Source organism: Syngnathus scovelli, chromosome 16 (genome assembly GCF_024217435.2).
Source record: "Syngnathus scovelli strain Florida chromosome 16, RoL_Ssco_1.2, whole genome shotgun sequence".
Lineage (NCBI taxonomy): Eukaryota > Metazoa > Chordata > Actinopteri > Syngnathiformes > Syngnathidae > Syngnathus > Syngnathus scovelli.
Window position 1 is genome coordinate 5,825,981 of NC_090862.1, and position 25,017 is coordinate 5,850,997.

At 44.0% G+C, this 25,017-nt stretch overlaps 6 protein-coding genes across 9 annotated transcripts; 4 read left to right on the plus strand and 2 right to left on the minus strand.

Moving 5' to 3' along the window:
* The first annotated feature begins 36 nt into the window (after window positions 1-36).
* Window positions 37-3,208, plus strand: LOC125983891 (G protein-coupled receptor 183-like). The gene is made up of 2 exons (XM_049745607.1): window positions 37-300; window positions 1,735-3,208. The coding sequence occupies exon 2, from the start codon at window positions 1,744-1,746 to the stop codon at window positions 2,683-2,685; it is 942 nt and encodes a 313-aa protein (XP_049601564.1). The 5' UTR covers window positions 37-300; window positions 1,735-1,743; the 3' UTR covers window positions 2,686-3,208.
* LOC125983860 (zinc-binding protein A33) lies at window positions 2,835-5,363 on the minus strand. Its single transcript, XM_049745535.2, is given in 7 exon segments — window positions 2,835-3,176; window positions 3,178-3,689; window positions 3,749-3,861; window positions 3,931-3,953; window positions 4,054-4,275; window positions 4,476-4,568; window positions 4,856-5,363. Coding segments are annotated over 7 exon segments (1,371 nt in total). The 5' UTR covers window positions 5,237-5,363; the 3' UTR covers window positions 2,835-3,149.
* Window positions 5,364-6,049: 686 nt separating this feature from the next.
* Window positions 6,050-8,807, plus strand: tubb4bl (tubulin, beta 4B class IVb-like). The gene is made up of 4 exons (XM_049745564.2): window positions 6,050-6,222; window positions 6,665-6,773; window positions 7,009-7,119; window positions 7,274-8,807. The coding sequence occupies exons 1-4, from the start codon at window positions 6,166-6,168 to the stop codon at window positions 8,329-8,331; spliced, it is 1,335 nt and encodes a 444-aa protein (XP_049601521.1). The 5' UTR covers window positions 6,050-6,165; the 3' UTR covers window positions 8,332-8,807.
* Window positions 8,808-9,046: 239 nt separating this feature from the next.
* On the minus strand, window positions 9,047-12,299 carry crb3a (crumbs homolog 3a). 3 transcript variants are annotated; one of them, XM_049745662.2, is made up of 4 exons: window positions 12,020-12,299; window positions 11,116-11,303; window positions 10,118-10,161; window positions 9,047-9,748 (listed from the first exon to the last, which is right to left on the minus strand). In XM_049745662.2, the coding sequence occupies exons 2-4, from the start codon at window positions 11,198-11,200 to the stop codon at window positions 9,539-9,541; spliced, it is 339 nt and encodes a 112-aa protein (XP_049601619.1). In that variant the 5' UTR covers window positions 11,201-11,303; window positions 12,020-12,299; the 3' UTR covers window positions 9,047-9,538. The 3 variants fall into 3 exon arrangements, with proteins under 3 accessions (XP_049601619.1, XP_049601618.1, XP_049601617.1); XM_049745661.2 differs by having other exon boundaries at window positions 11,926-12,299; XM_049745660.2 differs by having other exon boundaries at window positions 11,834-12,299.
* A 402-nt stretch (window positions 12,300-12,701) lies between these two features.
* Window positions 12,702-14,673, plus strand: LOC125983917 (histone chaperone asf1b-B). Its single transcript, XM_049745644.1, has 4 exons — window positions 12,702-13,136; window positions 13,601-13,716; window positions 13,863-14,039; window positions 14,139-14,673. The coding sequence occupies exons 1-4, from the start codon at window positions 13,028-13,030 to the stop codon at window positions 14,328-14,330; spliced, it is 594 nt and encodes a 197-aa protein (XP_049601601.1). The 5' UTR covers window positions 12,702-13,027; the 3' UTR covers window positions 14,331-14,673.
* Window positions 14,674-15,129: 456 nt separating this feature from the next.
* Window positions 15,130-24,209, plus strand: LOC125983880 (cAMP-dependent protein kinase catalytic subunit alpha). Of its 2 annotated transcripts, XM_068653435.1 has the most exons (11): window positions 15,130-15,872; window positions 19,837-19,898; window positions 20,020-20,148; window positions 20,247-20,345; window positions 20,453-20,535; window positions 20,643-20,769; window positions 20,853-20,948; window positions 21,020-21,142; window positions 21,307-21,471; window positions 21,625-21,750; window positions 21,862-24,209. In XM_068653435.1, the coding sequence occupies exons 1-10, from the start codon at window positions 15,827-15,829 to the stop codon at window positions 21,748-21,750; spliced, it is 1,056 nt and encodes a 351-aa protein (XP_068509536.1). In that variant the 5' UTR covers window positions 15,130-15,826; the 3' UTR covers window positions 21,862-24,209. The 2 variants fall into 2 exon arrangements, with proteins under 2 accessions (XP_068509536.1, XP_049601542.1); XM_049745585.2 differs by lacking the exon at window positions 15,130-15,872 and adding an exon at window positions 18,523-18,688 and having other exon boundaries at window positions 21,625-24,209.
* The last annotated feature ends 808 nt before the right edge of the window (window positions 24,210-25,017 follow it).

The window sequence follows — 25,017 nt, forward strand, 5'->3', positions numbered from 1 at the left end:
CATGGAGTTGACATGTTTGACAAGTTTGACAACATCCAGCAGCATGGTATTAAAAGTATGTTAACATCGCTTCTGTAACTCACCTACCTCTCTTTCAGCCTCCACTGAAGAAAGACAACGATGCCAATAAATAGGTCACGTGATAAACATGTTGAAGACCTTGGGATGTTAGAAAGAGCCCGGAGATCCTCCCCTACTGATCACCTTTTATAAATGGAAGAAAGCCAGACTCACCCCAACACAATTTTGACTGAGGCCACATCCCGCCTGCTGTTCCGCAAACAGCTTTAATTCACACTGGTAAGTAACAAGATTATCAAAGTTTTGCAGATTTGTGCACATTGTTTTTCTGGTGCGTTTTTTGTTTTGTTTTTAATGATCAAATGCATCCTTTTGTCCCGATTTTTCATTGCTTAGGTGATTTTGTGGGTTATATTTACAATATCTATATTTTACTATTTTGTGAAGACAAATAGAAATCCAATGGGGTCCTCGTAATACCGTACTAATATATGTATATATTGTATATTATGAATTTAATGAGTGTCCAAGATGGCTGATGTTATATAATATTTTATACATTGTTGAAACCACCAATACTGCACTAACATATCTAAATGTAGTATTTATTACTAGTATTAAGATCCCCTCTCAAATATAGAGATTACATTTTAGATTATATAATGTTTTGTTAAATTCAGGAAAAAATCGTGACAGCAATAATGTACAAATATTTATTGCGAATTTAATATTTATTGTGTTGTTGCCAAAATATGCCATGTACATTAAAGTGTATATGGTATTAGAGTTATAAAAAAAAAAAAAAAAAAACTTTTTTTCCCTACATAAAATACTTAAAAAAAGAAGACACACTCGCAGGTAAACTAAAAAAATTAATAAATACTAAATCAGAATCATAAGACCAGTCATGCATATTTTTAAAATGCATGTTTATTCTTTTCGCGTAAAACCATAATTGATTTCACATTACATCTCGGGAGACAAATCTTCTGTCGGTGTGATTAGTCCCACGAGAGTCCCCGAGGGAAAACAATCCGCAGAGGGAACAGCCAGCCCTTCATAGGTGCACGAACACTTTGTTTCTTTAAAAAAAAAAAAAAAAAAAAAAGACATTAGGACATCAACTGGTTTCTCAGTAGAGCCCCCCCCCCCCTCCCCCCCCCCCCAAAAAAAAAAAAAAAACTAAAAACAAAAAGGCATTCCTTAGACTCCATGTAAAAACGTGTCCAGGTCTGATCATAAGTTGGCGAAGCAGGCCATTTACGTGCCGACAGCCGTCCTTTTATTCATCTCAGAATGGGCGTAGCTTGAAGCGAGAGTGGTCCCGAGTGATAGAGACGTCCCCGAAAACAGAGCCTGGGTCCCAGCGGAGGCTCCGCAAAGTGACAATAACAAGATAACAGCCTGAGGAGAAGAAAAAGCCCTGATGGGGTTTCAAACATGTTTACGTGTTGCTAAAGCTCTCGGTTTGCAGAAGACCTTCGTCTTTTGCTCAACAATTGCGCCACTGCAAATATCTTGATGACATGTTGACACATAAAGTGGCATTGTTTAAACCCAAATAATGTTCAGCGGTTCTAGTAGCATCCAGGATAGCACAAAAAACAACCAAACTTTTATTTAGGTTTAATCAGAAGCACTTTGAATACACTGCAGAAACCTGGGGTGTGTAGACTTTTTCAACCCCACTGCACCACTCTTCTCCCATCCTAGTCCACCGCCATGGCCGCCAATGTATCCTGGCTGACGCCGGCGAACGAGACGACGGGAAACAACCAGACGGCGAAACCCTTCAGCGTGTTCGACGGCTGCGACACCCAAGTGGAGGGCATCCTGTACGACCTGACGCTGCAATGCATCAACGTGGTGGTGGGCATCCCCGCCAACTTGCTGGTCATCGCCGTGTTGGTGCGCAACCGCAAAGAGTCCACCACCTCCGACATTTACCTGGGCTCCCTGGCCTTCATGGACGCCTACTTTGGTTCCATGACGCCCATCAGCTTCCTCAACCTCTACCACTGGCACAGCAAGGAGGTGTGGTCCGCCCTCAAGTTCTCCTACGGGGTGAAGGACACAAGCGGGCCTCTCTTCCTGTCCTGCATCTGTCTGGACCGCTTCTTAGCCGTCGTCTTCCCGCTGGCATTCGGACGATTCAAACGCGTCGAGTACCGCTTGAGTCTGTCCGTCTTGGTCTTTGGACTCACCTTCGCCTACTCCGCCGCCAAGACGGTGGGCGGCCTGCCCGACTTCGAGAAAGTTTTCACCGGCGAGATCCTGGCTACCTTCACCTGGATGGTGGTGTGCAACGCCAGCATCCTGTGGGCCCTGAAGAAGTCTGGCGGCGTCGGGAAGGACGACATGAGGCCCATGAAGAGGAAGGCGTTCAAGATCGTGCTGTCCATCCTTTGCATCATCGTGGTCAACTACTTGCCGCCCGTGGCCTTGTTCCCCTTCGAGGACTACTACTCTCCCCACGTCTTCCGGTGCTACGTGCAGCCCATCGGGTTCTCCTTCCTCAACATCAGCAGTACTATCCAGCCTCTGGTCTACCTATGCCGCCTGGACAAGGTCCCCTTCCTGCCGGATGCTTGTGTCCGCAAGTGGTGCCTCTGTGTCCCCCAGGAGAAAGACAAAACAACGCCTGCGCAGAAGCCATCTGGCTAACTAGAACATTTTTACATCAGGCCCTAAATTTTGCTCTTTCTAGTCAGTTATATAGTGGATATAAAAACAAATCCCTGATGAAAAAAAAAATTGTGATAGGGTCCTAGATAATATTCTGCCCACCTTGAACCAGATCAGACACGTTCAACTGTGGAGATAAATATTCCCTTTATTTCAAAATGTAATTGTGCTTTGATGCTTGTACCTTAATGGCAGTAAAATACAAAGTTTATTTGACATAGCGCCCTCGTGTGTACAACAGCAATAATGCAATTTGTAATTTAATAACTGTCTGAGCTTGCCATTACATATGTGCATTTTTTTTAAAGGTGCAAAAATAGTGCAGGCCTGCAGAGTCCCTACCCGACATGAAAAAGCAGACTTTATAGAAGTTGAATGGAAGACTAATAGAATTGAATTTTAATCAGAATGCAAATTTAAGTTGAGAAGTTCCAATCGAGGTTTCATTGCCTCAGCATAGTGACAAGCCCCCTTCTCCGGAAGAATCTTTAACGGATGGCTGCTTTGCGTGTAAAAATAAGGAAGCAGCGTTTCATCAAAGGTGTGCTCGTACGCGTGAATCAGCGAATCGTCATCGGCGTCCCAAAACATCACGGTGCCTTTGTCGTAATCCACGTGCACTTTGATTCGCTTCGGCGTCTTGGACACAGCCAGTCGTCTCGGTGGGGAGGTCATGGCCTTGACCTGGCCATCCCTAAAGCACAAAGTCCAGAAGCCGTTCTCAGGTCTGGCGTTGACCTCGGCGTTCCTGGGGATGGACGAGGAAGCCACGCCCAGGAGCCAGTCTTGGTTGCTTTCCGTCTGCACCACCCAGCGATGGCTGCCCGAGCCCAGCGCCGCGGCGCCGACCACCTCGGCGCTCAGGTGGAAGCGCTCCGGGTTGTCAGGGCAACAGTTCATTTGGTTGGTGTAGTGGCAGGAAGTGAGGTCATCGGACAGGATGAGGCAAGGGTGTGCTGTATTTGGGTCCAAGGTCACCGGGGCTGAAAGGGAGGAAATGAAATGGAAGTTTCTTTCAACACACACATACACACACACTTACTATAATCAATATGTTCCAGCATTTTTTCCCACACTCTGTACTTGAGGTTGGAGAGATGGTTGGTCACATCGATAAGAGCACAACTCATGTTGTCGGAGCCCAATGTTGTGTTTCTGTCGTCACACAATCACACTCCTGTTTTCAAATGTCAACGATTACGTCAGACCCAAATGATTCCGTACCTGTCCTCATGATCTTTTAAGTTCTGTGAAAAGAAAAGAGTGACTCAACGTCTATAATGGAAGTTTTTTTTTCTTTCAACATCATTTTTGAATGCTGCTCTCTCAGCGCTTTCACCTACAGACCTTCAAAAAGACCATGTCGTCTTCCTCCAGAAGCTGGCGCACGAATTCGATGTGTTCCTCCAACGACATCATCTCGGCCTTCATCTTGTCTTTCATGGCCACTATCTTCTCCTCTTCCTCCCGCTTGACCGCCGCCAGCCGGGCCTCCTCCTCCCGATCCAGCATTTGACGGAGCTGCTCGAACTGACCCCGGATCCGACGTTGTGTGTCCGCTGCCTGATCCTAGAAGAGGAAATACCTCAGCTGGTCCGTCATCGGTTTGTAACAGTGGTTAGCGGTCAGGTATGGCAAACATGCCCCAGAATTGGACTGCAAAATTATATTCTCTACTTCTAATAGTGCTGTAGGGTTTTGTTAATCAAAATATCAATGATTTATTTATTTTTTCATTTTAATCCATTCTTAAAATTAGACCAACTCACTTTGATGTACTTGATGTCGGTGGAGGACTTTTCGATGGTCTTCAGCTTGTTCAATTTGTCTTCCAGGCTCTTGAGGGACTTGTTCATTTTCTCCTGGAAAAAACAAACAGAAAGTGATGAGCTAACTTACGGTGTTAAAGTTTGGACTGGTTGGAATTGTTCAGTGTTGGACAGACTCGAAGAACAACATTCTACATGGAAGTGTTTGCATGGTTACTTGTTGAATTACTTAGCGGCCTTGTTCTTGTCGCACAGGCTTTTGCAAAAATATTTTTTTCTATTTTTTTCTTTCTATGGAAACTTCCCACTCCTGATTCTTGTTTTTAAGTTTCTTTTGCAACAGTGTAACCATGGTGGAGGTTCACACCCTGCCGCCCTACCTTGCAGTCTGTCGCCGCCTCTTCTACAGGTGAACACTGGTGGTCCTTGTGCGCCTTGGAGCAATGGCACACTACGCAAATGGGCTCCTTGTCCTCCAGACAGAAAAGTTTAAACTTCTCTCTGTGCAGGGGACACATCAGCCTCTCCTCCTCAGCTTCCATCTCTTTACAGGAGACCACAGCCTCGCAGATGTTCTTCAGGGCCAGGTTGGGGAAGTGGCTGGAGCTCTTCTTGCGACAGACAGGACATGTACAAAGACATCCGTCCCAGCAGCGCTCTTGACATGTCCTGCAGAAGCTGTGGCTGCATGACAGCACCACCGGGTCAGAGAAAATTTCAAGGCAGATGGGGCAGGTGAGATCCTCCTCCGAAAGTGACATGGTCCACCTAAGTTTAAAAAGTTCGCTGAGATTCCCACATGATTCTGAAAGTTGTATCCTGCTCTGTTGCAAAGAGGGTTGTGTGGCTGTCGCTGAGGGACGCAGTCAGACAACAATACAAAAATGTTAGAAGCAGGAAGTTGAGCGTCATTGGCTGCTTGCTGGCTGGTTACTTTGCACAAGTGAGGAATGCAATCATGCAGGATCTCAACGCTTTTTGTTGCTGTTAGCAGAATCGACACGCCACATTAGCAGTTATTCACCCTAATTAATTCATTACACAGTTGCTTTCAAAAAAAGTTTGGTTGCTAAGAGAATTGAGAACTAGAGTGGGCTAACTCCATTTCTGTTTTTTTTAAAATTTTATTTAGTGCAGTGATAGATTAAAAAAAAACATAATTTATATCAATGATCCCCAGGGGACAGTATAAAACATTTACTAAGATTAAAAAGAAAAAGATCTCAATAAACTAAGTCTTGGTGTCATCTAAGGTGTACCTAATATTGTGGCCAGTTAGAACTTGTTTGATTGGGTGGTATCCAGAAATGTGTTGTTCTATTTTTAAAAGTTTCGATCAAGGGTTTGGGTTATTTTTAAATAATGTTTCAAAAAAAAAAAAGAGAGAGAGAGAGATTGAAAAACTGGAAAATAACTGACAGAGTGCGTAAGAAGACAATAGGAGCATCTCAGACATCGCACCCTATCTCGCACTTCCACGGCCCGGCAGCCCCGCCCTCTTCTCCTCCGTTCTTTGGTTGCCATGACGATGACGTCATCTTGCACCACCGCTTTCCTCCAGTAGAAGCGTTGCGAGAGGGAGGAGTCGCATCCATCTCAGAAAGAAACAGACATCGATTGAGCAGCCGTGAGCCATCGTCGTTTCTCTTCTCCTTCATCTTCTCGAATCTTCCACGTCGCACATCCCAAAATGCGTGAGATTGTGCACCTTCAAGCCGGCCAGTGCGGAAACCAGATCGGCGCCAAGGTAATCTAAGCTTCATGATGTCACGTTTAAATCTAATTTTGTTCGTGCGCAGTTAAGTGCGTGCATGTGGTCATGCGTCGGTGAACAGCGGCCTAGAAAGCCGAATCCACCCTTGTAGGAGTTTCTAAAGATTTTTCCTCCTATTATAATAATTAATAAAAACGACAGTTTGTAAATCAAATACATTTTTGTAATAGTTTAGTCCATTATGTGTTTCAATCACAGGGTGGAGCCTCCCCCCCCCCCCCCCCCCCCATGACCTAGTTTTACCACATTTAAACAAATTACACCGTCACGCATTTGCATAGCTAGGTATATTTTAATTGTGTTAATTTATTTATCGCACATTCAAATGTACGTATGTCTTGATCTAAATTTTAATCATGTTAATTCTTCCATCATTTGATTGAGATACATCATCTATTATTTTTGTTCCATACAGTTCTGGGAGGTGATTAGTGACGAACACGGCATTGATCCCACCGGAACGTACCATGGCGACAGTGACCTGCAGCTAGACAGGATCAGCGTGTATTACAACGAAGCCACTGGTAACATCATTTCATTTTTCAAAAATGCATCATGAATAATAAACAACATAGACAAAAGTCGTGAGATGCACCCCTTGATCAATAATTTATCAATTGAGGGTTTGTCAAAACGCCCTTTGTCTTAATTTTTTTTCTCTTACCAAGACATTTTAGACTAGCATGCTCTGCTCTAATGCAACATGCTAAAATTTGGAGGCTGTAAATATGCTTCTTAAATGATAATTACTATTTGCAGGTGGGAAGTATGTTCCCCGTGCCATCCTGGTGGATCTGGAGCCAGGAACAATGGATTCCGTCAGGTCTGGACCCTTTGGTCAGATTTTTAGACCTGACAACTTTGTGTTTGGTAAGTCAACAGAAAGTAATACCTTCAAATATTTAGTTAAATTGCCATACTTATAATGTATCAAAGTTGGTTGCCTTGCTGTTCGTGGCTCTCTGAAAATTGCCAATGTAGGAGATCATGTGCTCATTGATGCTGATCGCGTGTTCTTTTTCAGGTCAGAGCGGAGCAGGCAACAACTGGGCCAAGGGCCACTACACAGAGGGAGCCGAGTTGGTAGACTCGGTCCTGGATGTGGTTAGGAAGGAGGCGGAGAGCTGCGATTGCCTGCAGGGCTTCCAGCTCACGCATTCCCTAGGCGGCGGCACCGGTTCTGGCATGGGCACACTCCTCATTAGCAAAATCCGCGAGGAGTACCCAGACCGCATTATGAACACCTTTAGCGTGGTGCCCTCGCCCAAAGTGTCCGACACGGTGGTGGAGCCTTACAACGCCACCCTGTCGGTGCATCAGCTGGTGGAAAACACGGACGAAACGTATTGCATTGACAACGAGGCCCTCTATGACATCTGCTTCCGCACGCTGAAGTTGACCACGCCCACTTATGGAGATCTCAACCATTTGGTGTCGGCCACTATGAGCGGAGTCACGACCTGCCTGCGGTTCCCCGGCCAGCTCAACGCCGACTTGCGCAAGCTAGCCGTCAACATGGTGCCATTCCCCCGCTTGCACTTCTTTATGCCAGGCTTCGCCCCTCTCACCAGTAGGGGGAGCCAACAGTACCGCGCTCTCTCCGTCCCTGAGCTCACCCAGCAAATGTTCGACGCCAAAAACATGATGGCGGCGTGCGACCCGCGCCACGGCCGCTACTTAACCGTCGCCGCCGTCTTCCGCGGCCGCATGTCGATGAAAGAGGTGGATGAGCAGATGCTGAATGTGCAAAACAAGAACAGCAGCTACTTTGTGGAGTGGATCCCAAACAACGTGAAGACGGCCGTGTGCGACATCCCGCCGCGCGGCCTGAAGATGGCCGCCACCTTTATCGGCAATAGCACGGCTATCCAGGAGCTCTTTAAGCGCATATCAGAGCAGTTCACCGCCATGTTCCGCCGTAAGGCTTTCCTGCATTGGTACACGGGCGAGGGCATGGACGAGATGGAGTTCACCGAGGCCGAGAGTAACATGAACGACCTCGTGTCCGAGTACCAGCAGTACCAGGACGCCACCGCCGAAGAGGGCGAGTTTGAAGAGGAGGGTGAGGAAGAGGGCGCCTAAAAAAAATCCCCAACTCCTCAACCAACCTATCTAACATTCACTAACCATTTCACCTCAACATTCCATCTTAGTTCCACCTCGCGCTGGTGTTTTATTAGACGTTAGCTGTTTTCGGAAACACTCAGTAATTTTTACTTACTTGCAGCTCAGTTAAAATACAGTAATTATTTGGGTTCGGAATTATTCACTGATTGGGTCATACGCGCTCCACTACAAAATCTATGTACTAAATGGCCGGTGGTTTGAGCCCACTGGTAGAATAAAGTACTGAGTAGTATGTAAGTGAGTGGTTTCGAACTCAGCCGTTGTGTTAGCGACGCTAGTGAAGGTTACGCTTGTGGTTTTAAGCTATGTTGTTAAAGCACTGTTTCAACCCGCACATTTGCACCCCCGCCCCACCATTGTTTCCAAGCGAGTTTCAACTGTGAAGCATTTCCATTGGAGAAGCATTAAAAACAAAATCTGACTCAAAAGCCGCTTTTAGCGTCCTTGTGTCTTTATCGTGTCGTTTGCCGCTTTCCACCCTTTTATTCATTTAATTTAAAATATTTAATACTAGTTTTTCATGTTAATTACAATTAATCTGTGCCACGCTATTTCAGAGGTTCTCAGCATGGAGGTTTTCATGTTCAACCATGGTTGCATGTTAAATAACCCACAATTTAAAAAAATAAATGACCCATATATAGCGATGACTTAGCAATTAAAAGACAAATTGTACAAATACAGTAGTCCTTTATTAGACAAAGGTATAAATTAACTTTAAAAAGACGACACCATGAGACTAATTGATAAAATTAAATGTCCTACACGTGTAAACAGCTGTTGATTCAAACTTGTGACTTGTAATGAGTAGTGTGTTGGGGTAACAAAATGTTCAAGTGCACTGGGGTCCTCAAAACAACAAAACAGTTCTTCCCAAAAAAATGCTAATTAATGTTTATTAAATATTCTCTTTGGGGGACGGGTAGAAATGTAGCACGGGGAGTGTGTGGGGAGGGCAGTGCCCTTGCGGCCCCCCCTCTAGCTCTGCCATGACACTGACATTGTGGTGTTGTTTTACTATATGGTGCATAATACATATCACTAAGCAAGTTTAAAGCCACTTCAAGTGAAAGACGTTAGGTAGTGATAAAATACTGAAGCTCCTCTTTCATTTGTGCAGAGGAAAATGATTGAAGACCGCTAGGACCCCCAACAAAGATCCTCAAATTAGTCTTTCCTCCTTGGGGAGCTTGAGTATGTCAGTGGCGGCCACGCTGCGAGTGCCGCACTGCTCCTCGGCGCTTGGTCGGTACGCGCCTTCCGTCTGTCGCTTTTTCTTTACCATGCACAGCAGCCAGCCCGTTACTGCCAAGATTATGGCGAGGAGGCCCAACGTGACGGTGGGGGCCACTATGGCTGCAATGTTAGTCTCCTGGAAATAGAAAGAAGAAAAAAAATGGAAAATGCTTTGTCAGGTTGTCAAGGAAAATCCCAACCAACAGGGGACGCTATAACGCGGAGTTAACTTAGCCTTAATTTTAGTGGGGATAAAAAGTCTACACACCCTTGTTAAATGCCAGGTTTCAATGAGATAAAAAATGAGACCAAGATAGAAAAAAAAAAATCAAAACTTTTTCAACCGTTAATGTTTTTCAACCGTTAATGTGACCTATGACCTGGAAAACTCAATTGGAAAAAAATAACTGAGTTTTGGTAAGTAAATTCATTTAAAAATAGAATAAATAAAAACACCCATTTTCCCATGTTAGGTATTATTTTAAAAATAATGGGCTTCACTTACTGTTGCATTTTGTGATCCGAAGTTACTCGATACAGTGTTGTTCCCTGTCAAAAGAAAAAATATAATTTATAAAAACGTGAAAGCAAGAGAAATGAAATCATGCTACATTGTTATCTAAGTCAGCTAAATCTTGTTGTCATGGCAACCACAGTAGTTTATTGTTGCCGTTTTATCTCACAAGAGAGTGCTGCATGTTCTGCTCGCTTGGCTAAGTTGTACCCGCACTGCTTCTGTTCCTTTTTTTTTTTTTATCCATGTGAGCGACCATGTGATGACTCAGTGACATCACGAAACTACACAGTAACCACTTTGAGGAGGAGGAGGTTAGGCTGAGGAATGTGGAGTGCACTGCTACCTTCTCGTCAGCTCAATCAAAGCCATGCTGAGATATGAATAAAACAACAACGCTCATGTAAACGATCAAATTTGTCTGTTCAGCAGCTATGACTTTCTACTTGAGCCACTTTTGGGAAACTGCAAACAAAACAAAAAACAACGAATCACCAAGTCCCGGAGTCAATAATTCACCAGAGCAAATAGTCACGTTAGCAAGGACAAAAGTGCAACGTGATAAGGGCGCAGGGGGGAAGGCAAGACCAAGATCAAAAAGAAGAAATTTAATTATGCCTTGATAAGCTACAGTGTTTCTTTGCAAAATATGCGCCTTTCAACTTTTGTCACGGCCAGCAATACAAAGTGACTAGAAATTGATTTTGCCTTGAAATGTAATTCATGAGCATGGTAGCACAGGTGCAATGGTTCACAAACTTTTTAAACAAAATACCACCTAAGAAAATAACATATCAAATACCACCATCATGACTTAGAATTAAAAAAAAAATAAGCCATAACATCAGTCATTGCGTGTCCCTGTCTTGGATTCAAACCTTGACCTCCAAGCTGCGAGGCATATGTGCTAGCCACTAAGGTACCGAGCCTCAAGATTGTTTTCATTATTATTATTACACTTTCAAAGAGGTGCCAAGCCAGTGACTCACCCCAGGCATGATTGGCGAAGCGCACCAGGAGGAGAAAAAGGACTCGCCCCACCGCGATGCCAGGCATGCAAGGCCACCTGTCCATATCTAGAACTGGGCCAGGTGGACAGGCACGGACCGGGTCTGGCTGGCATCAGCTGGGGTCCATCTGCTGACAAATGCTGCCGAGACCAATGTGCTTCCGATGACTATTTTAAACAGAGACGAGGAACAAGCAGTGAGTCAAGCTTAATCACCGCAAAACCACCAAAGATAAAATCAGTCCACAAAGGTGGACAACCTGTCTTTTTGACACAAAAGGGTACAAGTCAAAACCACAACTATGTAATCCAGAAGAAAACTTTTGGCAATGTTAATGTGATATGATTTTTAGTTTGATTTGTTAATCCTAAACACAGTCACAACTACATTGATGGGAGGGTCTACACACTTATGCAGCCACATCAACAGAGCTTCTCTGTTGTTTAGTTTGACTTCCCCTCTTGAAAAGTGTTAATTTTTGCTTTGAATGGTGTATATGCCACGTTAATAATGGAAAAGCTTTTAAAAGTCGATTCTGTACTCAAATTAACTGAATATGCGGAAATTAAGATATTCAACCTTTTCTTTTAGTTTAATATGGAACAGTTACTTGTGTGAGTCACTCAAATGCTGCCTTGGTGATTAGCCGTGCATATTAAACAAAAAAAATATACATTAGAGAATAAATGACACAAACCTCAATCGGTCGGGCTGTAAACGGACAATCAATTCTTGTTTTCAACGCGTCCCAATAGGAATGAAAATAATGAGAATAAGAATAAAAAGCACCTGCTTCAAGAGCGAGCGGTGTGTTCGTTCACATCCTCTTTAGGGAAAGCGGTTTTGAGCGTCGATCACGTGACCCTGCTCGGTGTTACATTACCTGAGCGCACCTTCCTGGCTTCCTTCGCTCGTGCACCAGCACAGATCCTCCTTTGTGCAAAGTCCACTTCAAAAAACGCCGTTTAGTGGAGCACAGGAGCCTCGAGTTACACTCAACACAAACGCGCCTAGTATCTCACTGAAACCTGTTGTGATAAATTTCAATGAATGAGTTGTTTTTGCTCTCGAAACGAGCCATCTTTCTCTTGCTCTCTCCTGGTGTGAGCGCCGATGTTGGACTCAATTTGCTTTTGAACCTCACCACCTAGCAACCTGCCTAATGTCTAATAAATGGGATGAGTCAAACAGCACCCTCATCAGGCGGATGTCTGCTCTACACCCAGGGGAAATGGATGGTGACATTCCTGGAATATTTATCGGGATGAAAACCTGCAGCCAAGCAAGACCTCTAAAACCTAATCTGCACCTAATCTCCCCTGGACTGCAGAAGGTGCGCGGGGTTTAAAAATGCATGCTTATAGAATAAAATACATTATACTTAAGAACTCAAACAACATTAAGGTAGTTAAATAAATGTTTATATTCTCCCCAAATTGCTTAAATTGTCAGTGGAGTTCAATCTATTCAGTTCTCGGCCTCACGTTGTCTGATGAGTGTACTTCTACAGTTGACCACAAAGGGGCGTATTTCAGTTGCAATCAACCGGAAGTTTAAAGTCTTTCGGTGAGGCGGCGAAGGGCATTTTGGGTAAGCTTGTCAAAGCGGCGGGAGAGCGGGTAACATCTTACTCCAAATATTTAGGGCTCTAATAAGGAGAAAAAGACAGAGCCTTGCCCTTTGTTCTATGCGATTGACTTGCGTATATTCTGTTGTGTAAAAAAAAAAAAAAAAAAAAAAAGTCTGGTGTCGTTTAGAATTAATTCGACGTGTGTATTTGCCAGACGGCCAAGTGAGCTTTCAGGATTTCCCGGGAAAAAGGTATTTGAAGCGCCTGTTTTGTGCTTAGCCTCACCGTGCTAACGCTAGCACAAGCTCGGCGACTCCAACGATGGCGAAGGTACAGGTGTTGAACGTGGCCGTTCTGGATAACCCGAGTCCGTTTGGGAACCCCTTCCAGTTCGAAATAACGTTTGAGTGCATGGAGGACCTGCCTGAAGGTGAGCAGCGCTACTGTCATGGTTTCACTTAAATGCTAGCCGCTAACGGCTAGCTGACTTCATTTAATGCAATTTTTACTAGGTCACATGAAAATACCTGCAAGCTTTCTCAACTCGATTCAAATGTATCTGCAATGTATGTGCGTACAATTCCCAGAATTTAACAAAAGCAGCTTTACTTGACGATTGCGTTCAAATAAGTTTGAATCGTAAGAAAGTTGTGATTATTCTTAAACTGTAAAAAAGGAACCATTTTCTGGCCAACGTCTTAATGCAAAATTAGAGGAGGTGTCGACGAAATGTAAGTTGAGACAGAATTAGTCTCTAACATCCTTTTTAATAGAATTGATAAACACAAACAGACATTAAGCCATGATGGGAGTTATTGAAGTCAATATCGTTCTACTCTAATTTCGTCATCTTTCTGAGTAACATGACATCACATCGTTTTTATGCTTGTCCAGACTTGGAGTGGAAGATCATTTATGTGGGCTCAGCAGAGAGTGAAGAGTATGACCAAGTCCTGGACTCAGTCTTGGTCGGACCAGTACCTGCTGGACGACATATGTTTGTGTTCCAGGTGACGTCATATAGTCGTGTTTTATTTTAGTCTGTGGCTCCAACAATTAACTGTCTATTGTATTTAATTGACACAATGGAGATGAGTAATAACAAATAAAATCCCCCGAATAATATTTTTTAATATATTTTGTTTTATCTTGATAGGCAGATGCGCCAAAGACGGGCTTGATCCCAGAGAGCGACGCCGTAGGCGTCACCGTCGTGCTGATCACCTGCACATACCGAGGCCAGGAGTTCATCCGCATCGGTTACTATGTCAACAACGAGTACACAGACCAGGAGCTCCGTGAGAATCCGCCCATGAAGCCAGACTACACACAGGTTGGACCAATTTAGACATGAATGTATTTTTAATCTCCAAAAGTCACATGGTCGCCGCTGAGAATGTATTGAAATATTGGTGTTGGTTCTTGTGTTCAGCTCCAGAGAAACATCCTGGCATCGAATCCGCGCGTCACCAGGTTCCACATAAACTGGGAAGGCTGTGCCGAACGGATGGAGGACTCTGAGAACGTTGACCCGTCTTCCAACTCCATGCTGCCACCGTCCTGTCTTCCTGGCAAAGCCCCGCCTTTGGGAATACTACCAGAGAACTCAATGGACTGCTTATAGATGTGTCTCGTTTCATTTGTTCTTTTTGTTAAGTTTGGAGGGTGGTGGTGGTGGGGGGAAAGGGGGGGGGGGGGTCATTCTAATGTACAGACTCGATGGCCTTATAATTGCTCTCCTCGTTCAAGCGCTTCAAAAAGTGTGGGAAGTGTGGTTCCGTTTTGCTTCCCACCACTCACACACACGGCAGATTTGTACCACATTAAAAAAATTACAGCACTGTAGTTGCATCCAAAAGGCAATATTTGCTGTGCAAGTTGACACACTGATGGGAAATTGTTACTTTCTCCATGTGTTTTTTTTCTAATTTGCCATTTTGTGTTCCAAATAAAAATATGTATTTGTAGTTGTGTGTTGTGAGTCATGGTGTACGCACGTATGTGTAGCTGTAGATTGACATTTATGAGTAATTCCGTATGTTTTCACATGTTGCTAAAAATAGCCTGTCAACGTCACGCCCAGTCAGATGGATCGGGCAGCCGTAGCTGTTTTAACTGCACGAAATGCTTCTATTAATTCGACACTGATAATAATGTTATTGTTTTGAGTTCCTACATAATTACCGGTCAATCGCTAGATTTTAAACTGATTAATTCGAGCAACCGGTAAATTAGAAGGTAGAAAAACAACAGCTCCCCTTACGGTCGGGCTATCTATTGGCTAGAGGCAGGCCTTGTAGGCGGGACACAGGTGGGTTCCTGCCCAATCACATATCCGTAGCCACTTCGCATGTCAAGTTCTGTCCAATCCGCGCTGGCTCTCCACGCCTGTCATTGCAATGAGCCAATCGGAAGCCTTCAAGGGGCGCTGCTCGGTGGATGGATGACTGGAGTTTCCCTTGCGGTCTAAAGATTAATGGAAAGGCTCTGTTGATTTGGGGAACTGTCCCTTAGACGGTCGGCTCCGCATTCGGCCTGGCTGGATTCGAAGCGTGCGTGGATGAGAAAGAAAAGAGTGGACGGAACGAGGAATTAACCTGGATACCGTATTTGTTTCTGCACAGAAAAAAAAGAAGAAAGGGCCTGCCCACACACACAGTGGCTGGTTTGACAAGGCCAGTGTGCGACTACTGGGGACGCTAACAGGCTAACAGCTAGTCAAAAACTGGGGGAGCGAAAAGCGGCTGCCGTATATTCTTTGTATGCCCCTGGACTACCTTTGGATACGTTACTTCAACTGAATAGCTTCAAAACTTCCAATCGAGTGCTGTTTTGAAAATTTAATATTTGACAAGCAACCCGAGCTAACACCCACTTAGCCGCGCCTGCTAGCGTGCTAACCTTAGCCAACTGTAGCACAAGGCTCGGTTTTAAAAGTTGTCCGTGAAAACAGTGGTCGTCAGAAAGACGGGGAATATTTCACGAGCCGTTTGTCGAGAATGATAACGGTCAGGTAGTGGGCAACCGGACAGCTTCATTGAGCACTGTTACTCGGCGTGATCGTCAAGCAAACCCAAGTCGCTACAGAACCTCCAGGAGTCCGCTTGACAGGCTGCCATCATGGGCAACACGCCCACCGCGAAGAAAGGCAATGAGATGGAGAGTGGTAAGTCCATTTTATTTAATTTTTGTATCAACCTTTTTTATATATATATATGTGTGGTTTTCCTCCCAAAGTTTTCTTCTGGTGCAGCTTGGCTTTCTGGCCTATCCGTTGATCCGCACCTTCCATTGAACAAACGAGGATTTTATTCGTGTTCTCCTCGGATTTTGTGGCAAAAGCTCGTGATTAAAAGTGCCCCGAGGTGCATGCAGAGGTAGCACTCATGACGACAACACAAGCAGCCTGCATTGAGTTAGGCCTCTTCGTTGTGAAAGTCTATCCCAGGCTAATAATTAAACCCACTAATCTTGAGAGGGGGGACTCATTCGTCTTATTGCGATTTTAGTAAAAATGGTGGAATGTGAGGGGATATTGTGATTGCAGTGACAAGGGAGGACAGGACAATGCAGTCATATGATGATCCTCTCCGGGCAAGCAAACTTGGGAGTTGAGAAGTCTCTTGAACATCATGTGAGGGAGCACACATGTTCAAGAACAAGGCTGTTTGTATCTTGCATATACGTATATAAATATATGTATGGCTTTGTCAATGACACAGACGCTGTGCATTGCTAAGTGCAGTGCGAAAAGTGTCAAACTGTCCATGTCTTGCAATAATATTACTTTTTCGGAATATGACCTCTGTCTCATTGATAATCAACACGTCAATCAACGTCAATACTGCTTTTTAATATGAGTCATAATTGTGGTACTTGGAGAGCGAAATATTTTTACCGGTTGTAGTAGATAGAAAAATCTGAAGAATTGACTGCGAGGCTATTTGGCCAATGAAATGAGCCATACGTTCTCCCGCCAACCTGTTGAACCCTTTGGTCGAACACACCCTGTTCCAGGACATTCCGTTATAATGGTTTGTCCCAGAGTCAAACTATCGGTGTCATAAAAACTTTTGATTATTCATAGTTTTGTCCTTATTAGGATTTTGTCGATAACTCCTTGTACATCGCAATAAAGTCCAATCTATGGATGTATGATGAGTTATTGCTATCTTCACGGTTCATGGGGTCCAGGCAAAGGCTCGAGAGAACTCGGTGTTATGTTTTTATTCATAACATCGCGAGTGACGCTCAAGTGTGAGCTGCCAAATGAGCGACGGCTCCTCGTTGCTGCTCGTGAGGACGTGTGAAAGAAGGGAAATGTTTGACGCAGCCGTCCAAACTGGTGTGACTCTTTCACTTGTTTGCTAGTTAGGAATTATGTGGAACTAAATGCAAATTGGCATGCTTAATATTCTGCTTGGGTAGGATTATGTAAATCTGTTGTTGTTGTGAAATTAGGAGGGAAAAGGACCTAATGTTAAAGATTATTTTATTTTCCTATTATGTACCAACTTTTTTTTGGAAAGGTAAAAAAAAAAAAAAAAATCCTCCCGTAAAAATCTAACTTTGTTCGCACAAGACACGTGCTTTTTTTTCTAGCATATATAATAACAGAACAGAGACCTTTTTTTTGTTTGCATGCAAAATACAGTGTCAAGGTTTGTAGAAACACAGTTGAATAAAGAGCTGCGGCACCGCAGTGTACAAAACTGAGGCCGAGCTCACAGGAAGAGCCCCGACCCAGTGGAGGAAGTGAAAGAGCGAGCGAGGTTCAACCCAAAGCTTCCTCGGATGGGAGGAGTGGGCGGAGCTTATGTCATGTTTGTGTGTGTTACAGTGGATGTCAGCCTTGCTCTCTTTGTGTTGGCACATTGTGAGTTTTTGTAAGCGCCTGCAGCCATGCTTGTTAGTATTTGGATGTGAACACACACACGCACGGACATACACGGTCTAGCCAACTGTTATGTAAGCAATTGTTTTCCACTAACACTTTCAACGGCGATATCAGTCAGTCATTGTCAAGTGAGTGTCAATACGAGCCAAACTTGTTTTTTGTGAAAAAGTGAGTTCCGTTGCTCTCGTCTGTTACGTATGCTCAACCCTTGTGATCTGCACTTACTGTCAGAAATCGGGTTAATCAGATGACCTCGCTGATTTGGGATAACTTGTGACGACGTCAAGGATAGGAGAGTACAAGTGGAGCTTGTTCCTGCGTCACACTCGCCCAGCGAGACCCATAAGAGAAATGTGGGATTGATTTTTTTTTTTTTTTTTTTTTTCATGGGGAGGGGTAGTTGGGTGGATCGATCAATGAAGCCCTGTCACCGCATTGACTCTGTACCATATTTGGCTGTCTTTATTGTCTCTTGAGCCAAACACTTGACATTGAATGCACATCATTTCAAAACTGTCCCAACTGATTGTGTCCACTTTGCCTCATCCACATTTACGCACTAGTTCCTCTCAGGTTTGGATAGATATCCTAACTAGGCCCCGCCCCCTCGCGATGACCACATCAATATGTATCCCCCCGTGTGCGTGTTTGATGTGAGAGGCAACAGCAGGCGAGAACCTTGTATACAGAATAAATATTGATACAAACCAAGCAGGGGTCCAGTTGATTCATGTGACCACTGACAACAAACTGGACGGTTCTCGGGATTGAGCTGAAACGCCAGCGAGGACGCTCGTTTTCCTGTGCGCGAGGCCGACTGTAAAACTGACCCGGAGAAACTGGGAAGCGGGGAATGAGTCAGAAGCTGTGAGGAAGAACCCGAGAAAGACCCCCCCCAAAAAAAATAAAAGTAGGGAGAGGGACTGTTGTGCTCATGTGTGACCGCAAGAGCTCCAGGAGACATGCGAGCAAGCGGGACTCCTCAAAGGAATCCTCAAAGGAGTCGTCGCGCTCATCTGAATCGAGCTCGCGCTCATCTGAATCGAGCTCACGTTCGGCAGAGGTGCCCGTGGTCATCCCTGATGGTGAGAAATTTGGAGTAATCCCGCTGCAGCTTCCCATCTCTGACCTTCCCAGCTCAATTGGTCCCTCTTTCCCAGGAAACCCTTTATTAATTTATTTTTTGTCTTCCACTCAACTCCTCAAATCATCTTGCTCCCAGTGGGACGTTCTGAACGTGTTTACGCAATCCCTGCTCTCGCTCAGCCGATTGTTGCAGCTGTTGCTCTTTGGAGGATTTACAAGCCTTATACTTGTTTAAATTAAATGTCCATCTGTGTGTGTGTTCCTGTTCAATGGTTCACTGTTGAAGTCTCCACCATGCCAGCAAATCCTTTTGTGTGTGTGTGTGATGGCATTACCAAAAGCTACCAGTGATAAAAGGAAAAGTATGATGCTAGTCGAGGGATGGAAAATGGTGTCGCTGCTCCATACAAAGAGCCAGAGAATTCAGTAACTATCATAATTAATTTCACAGTGTAAATGGAATGTAGCCAAAAGCAAAATGGCGAACTGACGAGCGTGGAAATGATCCAAGACGAGTTTCTATCAGGCATCTTCAAATGTAGTTTGACTTAATTTGACTTGTTTTGGTATGGTCCAGTTCTTGTTTGACTGTAGAACTTCAAAACTGTGACCAAAGATATTACTTGTCCACAGTGAGCCAAGTTTGAGAGTCAAAATGGCGGCTGTGACGGTTGGAGACTGTACCTCTTGCAGATGACTGGCTTTGCGCTTGCATTTAGCCGCGGGCTGTTTGGCATTGATTATTCCGACATTCTCGCACGATCCTGAAATGCTCAATATACTTTCCGCTTTTTTTTATTTATTTATTTTTTATAACCTGCTATAACGAGTCGCTCTTGCTTTCCGTCAGTTGATTTTCTGCCCGGTTGCTACAAACTATGAAAAGCGTGCTAGGAGCTCTGCATCCGTCCTCCACAGCGCGTTCTTTAAACAATGAATGGAGAAGGGCTTATTATCAGCGTGTTCCCACAGAGAATCATAATTCAGCTCATAAAGATAAGGAGCAAAAAAAAAAAAAAAAGTGTACTTCTGCATATGATACCATCACGCTGTTGGAATATGTCCGCAGGCGTGTCTTTGGCCGTGCATGTGTTAGCTGCTCTGAAGGCCAGTAGTTCTCATTTTATTTCTTTGTTGCCCATCACAGTGAAGGAGTTCCTTGCCAAAGCCAAAGAAGATTTCCTCAAGAAATGGGAGAATCCAGCCCAGGTAAGACCAGATCTAAACGTTATGTTCGTTGGAGTCTCAAGTGCGCCCTCTGCTGGTGTAAAACGAAACTGGCTATTTATCGATTTTTTTTTTTTTCATTGTCCTTGGTGTCTGTCTTCAGCAAACGGCAGGATTGGACCACTTTGAGCGTCTCAAGACTTTAGGCACCGGCTCCTTTGGCAGAGTCATGCTGGTCAAGCACAAAGAGTCGGGCCAGCACTTTGCCATGAAGATACTTGACAAACAAAAGGTAATTGAAAAAGTTTTGTTGTGAAAACGCCATACTAGACATGAGAGGAGAAAATGTATGATGAAAATTAAAAAAAAATGTCTTGCGGCATCTATCAGGTGGTGAAGCTGAAGCAGATCGAGCACACGCTGAATGAGAAGCGCATCCTGCAGGCGGTTAACTTTCCCTTCCTTGTGCGACTCGAGCACTCTTTTAAGGTTTGCATTTTGTACGCCTTTTATTGAGCAGGCTGCTCGCCTCATTTCCATTTGATTTTTTTTTTTTTTTTTATGTCTTGCTAAGCATCTTGCTCGTCTGCCAACAGGACAACAGCAATCTCTACATGATAATGGAGTACGTGCCCGGAGGCGAAATGTTCTCCCACTTGAGGAGAATCGGCAGATTCAGGTATTATTTTTTTTCCCCCTCCTGCTTAGTTTGTCCTAAATGCATCTGCTGTGTACAAATTGTTTTATTTTTACATGTATGGATTTATTTATTTATTTTCCTCACAGTGAACCACACGCCCGCTTCTATGCGGCGCAGATTGTACTGACCTTCGAGTACCTTCACTCGCTGGACCTCATCTACAGAGACCTGAAGCCAGAGAACCTTCTCATTGACCAGCAGGGCTACATCCAGGCAAGGCCGTTTGACATCGCCTGACACATTTTTTTTGCTTCAAAGTATCAATATTGAATCCTGTACACTTTTTACTTGGGCAGGTTACAGATTTCGGCTTTGCGAAAAGAGTGAAAGGCCGAACCTGGACACTTTGCGGAACCCCCGAGTACCTGGCACCGGAGATCATCCTCAGTAAAGTGAGCATTTGACCGCAATTCTCAAAGCTGCTTTTGAAGATACCTCAGCACCTTTTTATTTGTGTTTCCAGGGCTACAATAAAGCTGTCGACTGGTGGGCTTTGGGAGTGCTCATATACGAGATGGCCGCTGGCTACCCTCCCTTCTTTGCAGACCAACCCATCCAAATATATGAGAAGATTGTATCAGGGAAGGTGAGTTTATTAGGTTGTCATTTTTTTGCGGTGTGTGAAGTGCACAGGAACAGTTTCTCATCCACACTGAGGTTTTTATTATTCCGATCACCTCATATCCTTCCATGTTTGTCATCCCAAAAAAAAAATTCCATTTGCAACACTGACTCACGGATTGTGTGCAGGTTCGCTTCCCCTCGCATTTCAGCTCGGACCTGAAGGACATGTTGAGAAACCTGCTGCAGGTGGACCTCACCAAGCGCTTTGGAAACCTCAGGAACGGAGTCAATGACATCAAGGGCCACAAGTGGTTTGCCACCACTGACTGGATCGCCATCTACCAGAGGAAGGTGAGCCCCCCCTCTCCAGTCTTTAGCGGTGGTGGGGAAGTAAGTTACTCTAGTCGATTATGACTTGAGGGCTGGCTGTCTCCAAAGTAAGGTGACCCCTTAAAGGTCACCCGGTCCGATCCACTCATTTACTAGCGTAATCATGTGATCCAGGTGGAAGCGCCATTCATCCCCAAGTGCAGAGGCCCCGGCGACACCAGCAACTTTGACGACTACGACGAGGAGGAGATCCGAGTGTCCATCACGGAGAAGTGCATCAAGGAGTTCGCCGAGTTCTAGGTTCCCATTTAATGCGTTGCCAGAGTTGGGCTTGTGGGGGTGGGACGCGCGGATTGGGTGGACTGCTTGTTCGTAACCCCCCCCCTCCCTTTTCCAATCCTTCGTCTCCAGACGGGAGACGCAGGTCAAGCAGCAAGGAGAGAGCCACCACAACCAGCAGTGTTGCCTTTTTCTCATTTCTAATGCCAACTGTTACCTGTTCATCCCTAAGCGTGTTTCGTCGTGGCCGGGTTGTCATCAGGCGTCGTTAAGGTACCAAATCTGCTTGTCCCTCACCCCCCCCTCGTTCTCTGAGCGGCGACTTGATTGTCTCGTTAACCCGCCGCCCCCACAATCGCGCACCCACCCACTCCAAAAGCGTCCAAGCAATACCGAGTCCAACAGATGTGCCTATCGCCATGCCAACCGGTTAGAGCACTGTCAGACAAATAGCCTCCACGTAAAGCTTTAGAGTCAGAAAAGATTTATCACCAACGACGCATTTCTTTTTTGTTTCTCACATCCGTCTTTACTGCATCTTATTTTTTAATCCTACTGGTGATCTCAGTTTTTGTATGTAGATCTGTGCTTGTCTTTATTTGGTGTTTAACATTTGGATTAAACACTTTGGTTATTTAAATTCCTTACAATACGTGTATATTGATTATATACACTGGATATAAAAAGTCTGCACACCCCTGGTGAATCGAATTTAGGGTTAATCAGAAGTATGTGTGTGTTGACACCCATTTAACTTTTTTGAATGAGATTGATTAATTCTGAGCACATCTTTGGAAGTAGGGGGTGTGTAGACTTTTTCTGTCCACTGTATATAGAGAGGCACTCGAAAGGATTCAACCCCCAAATTGTAAACAGAATGAAACAACATTTCCATGAAAACGTTACATTGACCGTCTAGTGAACATTTGTCCGTGTGCAAATAAATGTGCTTCACAATGAGCGGCACGATGGAAAAGTGGTTATCTCTGAGATTCATGTTCAAAACCCCGCTTACTCCGACTTACTCCGACATTCCACAAATATTCCGCGAAGACTCGATGGATGCGCTTTACAACAGGGCTTTGAATGCTTGTTAGAGCAAGCCTAAATGATGGGGAACATTTTTCAACATTGACTCTCATAGCTGTGACATCTACTTTGCCCCATTTGACAAAACTCAAAGCATTGCAAGGTTTTCTGTAAGGATAGAAAAAAAAAAAGAGTAGCAAATATGTTCAGAGAATTGTGCCTGTGTGTGTATGTATTTTTTATTGCTCCAAAATATGTAACCGACCCTGAAATGCTGATAACATTTGCTCAATTGAATCTGGCTCTCGGAGGACTTGACAAAACCTAAAATGGCTGCCGATCAGAAAGATTTTCCGCAGTGTCCAATCGTTATTTGAATTTTGGATGCAAGACAATCGCAGACCAGTGCTGATCCCTGGTTTGTTGATTTGTGAAGCTTGTACGCTTACCGTCCTCCCTCACACGCCGTGCGAGGCCCGAGGTGCTAGACTCGTCCGTGTTTCTTTCTTTCCATGCGTGTGCATTGCTTTGGACTAGCGTCGTTCCATTTTGTGACAAAACTGTTTTATTTGTTTTCTTGAATGTGATCGGTTTCAATGCAGGCTGTTGTCAGTTAATGGCCTCGTAATGTAACGGAGCTCAAACGCTGGACGAAATTCATTACGAATGCCCCCGACATGTCTGATGGTTTCAAATGCTGTTCAGAAAATATGATGTTTTGATGTTGTTGGGTTTTTTTTTTAGGTCGCGGTAATCCGGTGAGCTTTTCTCTCTCTCTCTCCTATTTAGTAAAGCTACGTCGACGAGCTTACTTACACATTCAATACATGATGTTGTCACAAAAAGCGTGAATCTTGACCCAAATTATTTTTTCCAATACAGTGGAACCTCCAAAGTCCAAATTGTCATTTCAAAGCCCCCTCTTACCCCCCCCCCCACCAAGGTCTTGTCTACATGCATTGTTAGCCTCATAGCATACGTAGTTGCCTAACTTTAAAAAAAAAAAAAAAAAGCACAACAAATTTCAACCAACGAGGTACTCCATTGCCTCAGCTTAACTTTAGCAGATTACCCATGACCAGAATGACCAAGAAAGAATAACGATTCACCTCATTTTTAATACTGTGATAGCGAGTTCAAAATGAAATAACGCTAATGACCTTGTGCTGAGCTGACGACTTACTTTGCCACAGTGAGTTTCATTTCCAAATTTGCAACGCTATTATTTTTTTGTCACGAGTGCCCCTTATTTGGGACATTGGACTTTGGGGGTCCCCACTCATGTGAAGACACTGTATGTATGTACCGCATTGAAGAGAGCACATGTAATATGTTAAGACGAAAAGGCAACAATCCACCTTCCGGGTTGATGCTTTTATATTGTTGCGTGCCACATGCCTCTATTGTTATTATTGTATATCAGATGAACACTAAATAATAAGTGAACAGAATACTTTTCTCTGGTTGTTTGCCTTCAAATTAACAAACATAAACTTTCCATGTTCAAACATAACTCTTTTTACATCCAACATGTTTTAGGTTCATATTTTCTAATTGTATTTTCAAAAAAAAAAAAATCCAAAGATAAAAAAAAAAAAAAAAATGGTGAAACTTTTTTTTCCTTCTCACGACCCGGGTACAGTGATTGTGTAGTCTAATGTTTGGGGTGGGGTGGGGGTGGGGGGGGGACATTACTGTATATTATAATGCCTTTACAGTCTTAACTATCTTACCTTCTGGAGAACTTGACAGATACCCTTAGAACACAGTTTAAATGGTTAAAAAATAAATATATATATATATATATACATAACATATTTTGCAAAATGTATAATTCTAATAAAGTTTTACTTGTTAAGACAAATCTGTCCGCGTTCTGTGTACATTTTCTAGCCAACCAGCAATTGACCAAGTCTACTAATTGCGTTACTCCAAATAGAAATGACCAGGATAGTACTGGATGTGCAATTGGCCATCCGTTCGTTAGATAAAATAATCAAGACCCCCCACAAATGGGAGAGAAACAAACTTCGTTTATATAGCATCAACTTTGAAATGCAGTACACAGTTACAGTAAATAGTTAAATGAGAGCCTTTTTTTTTTACGTCAAATTTTGTTGCATGCAAAAGGCCTAAAAAAATCCTTAAAAAACAAGTTTTGCATGCAGACCCCACTCACACGGAGTCACACCCACTCTATCCTCAACAAATTGGTTTTCAGGCCACGACAATGCATTAAGTTGTACCGTGTGCACCCCC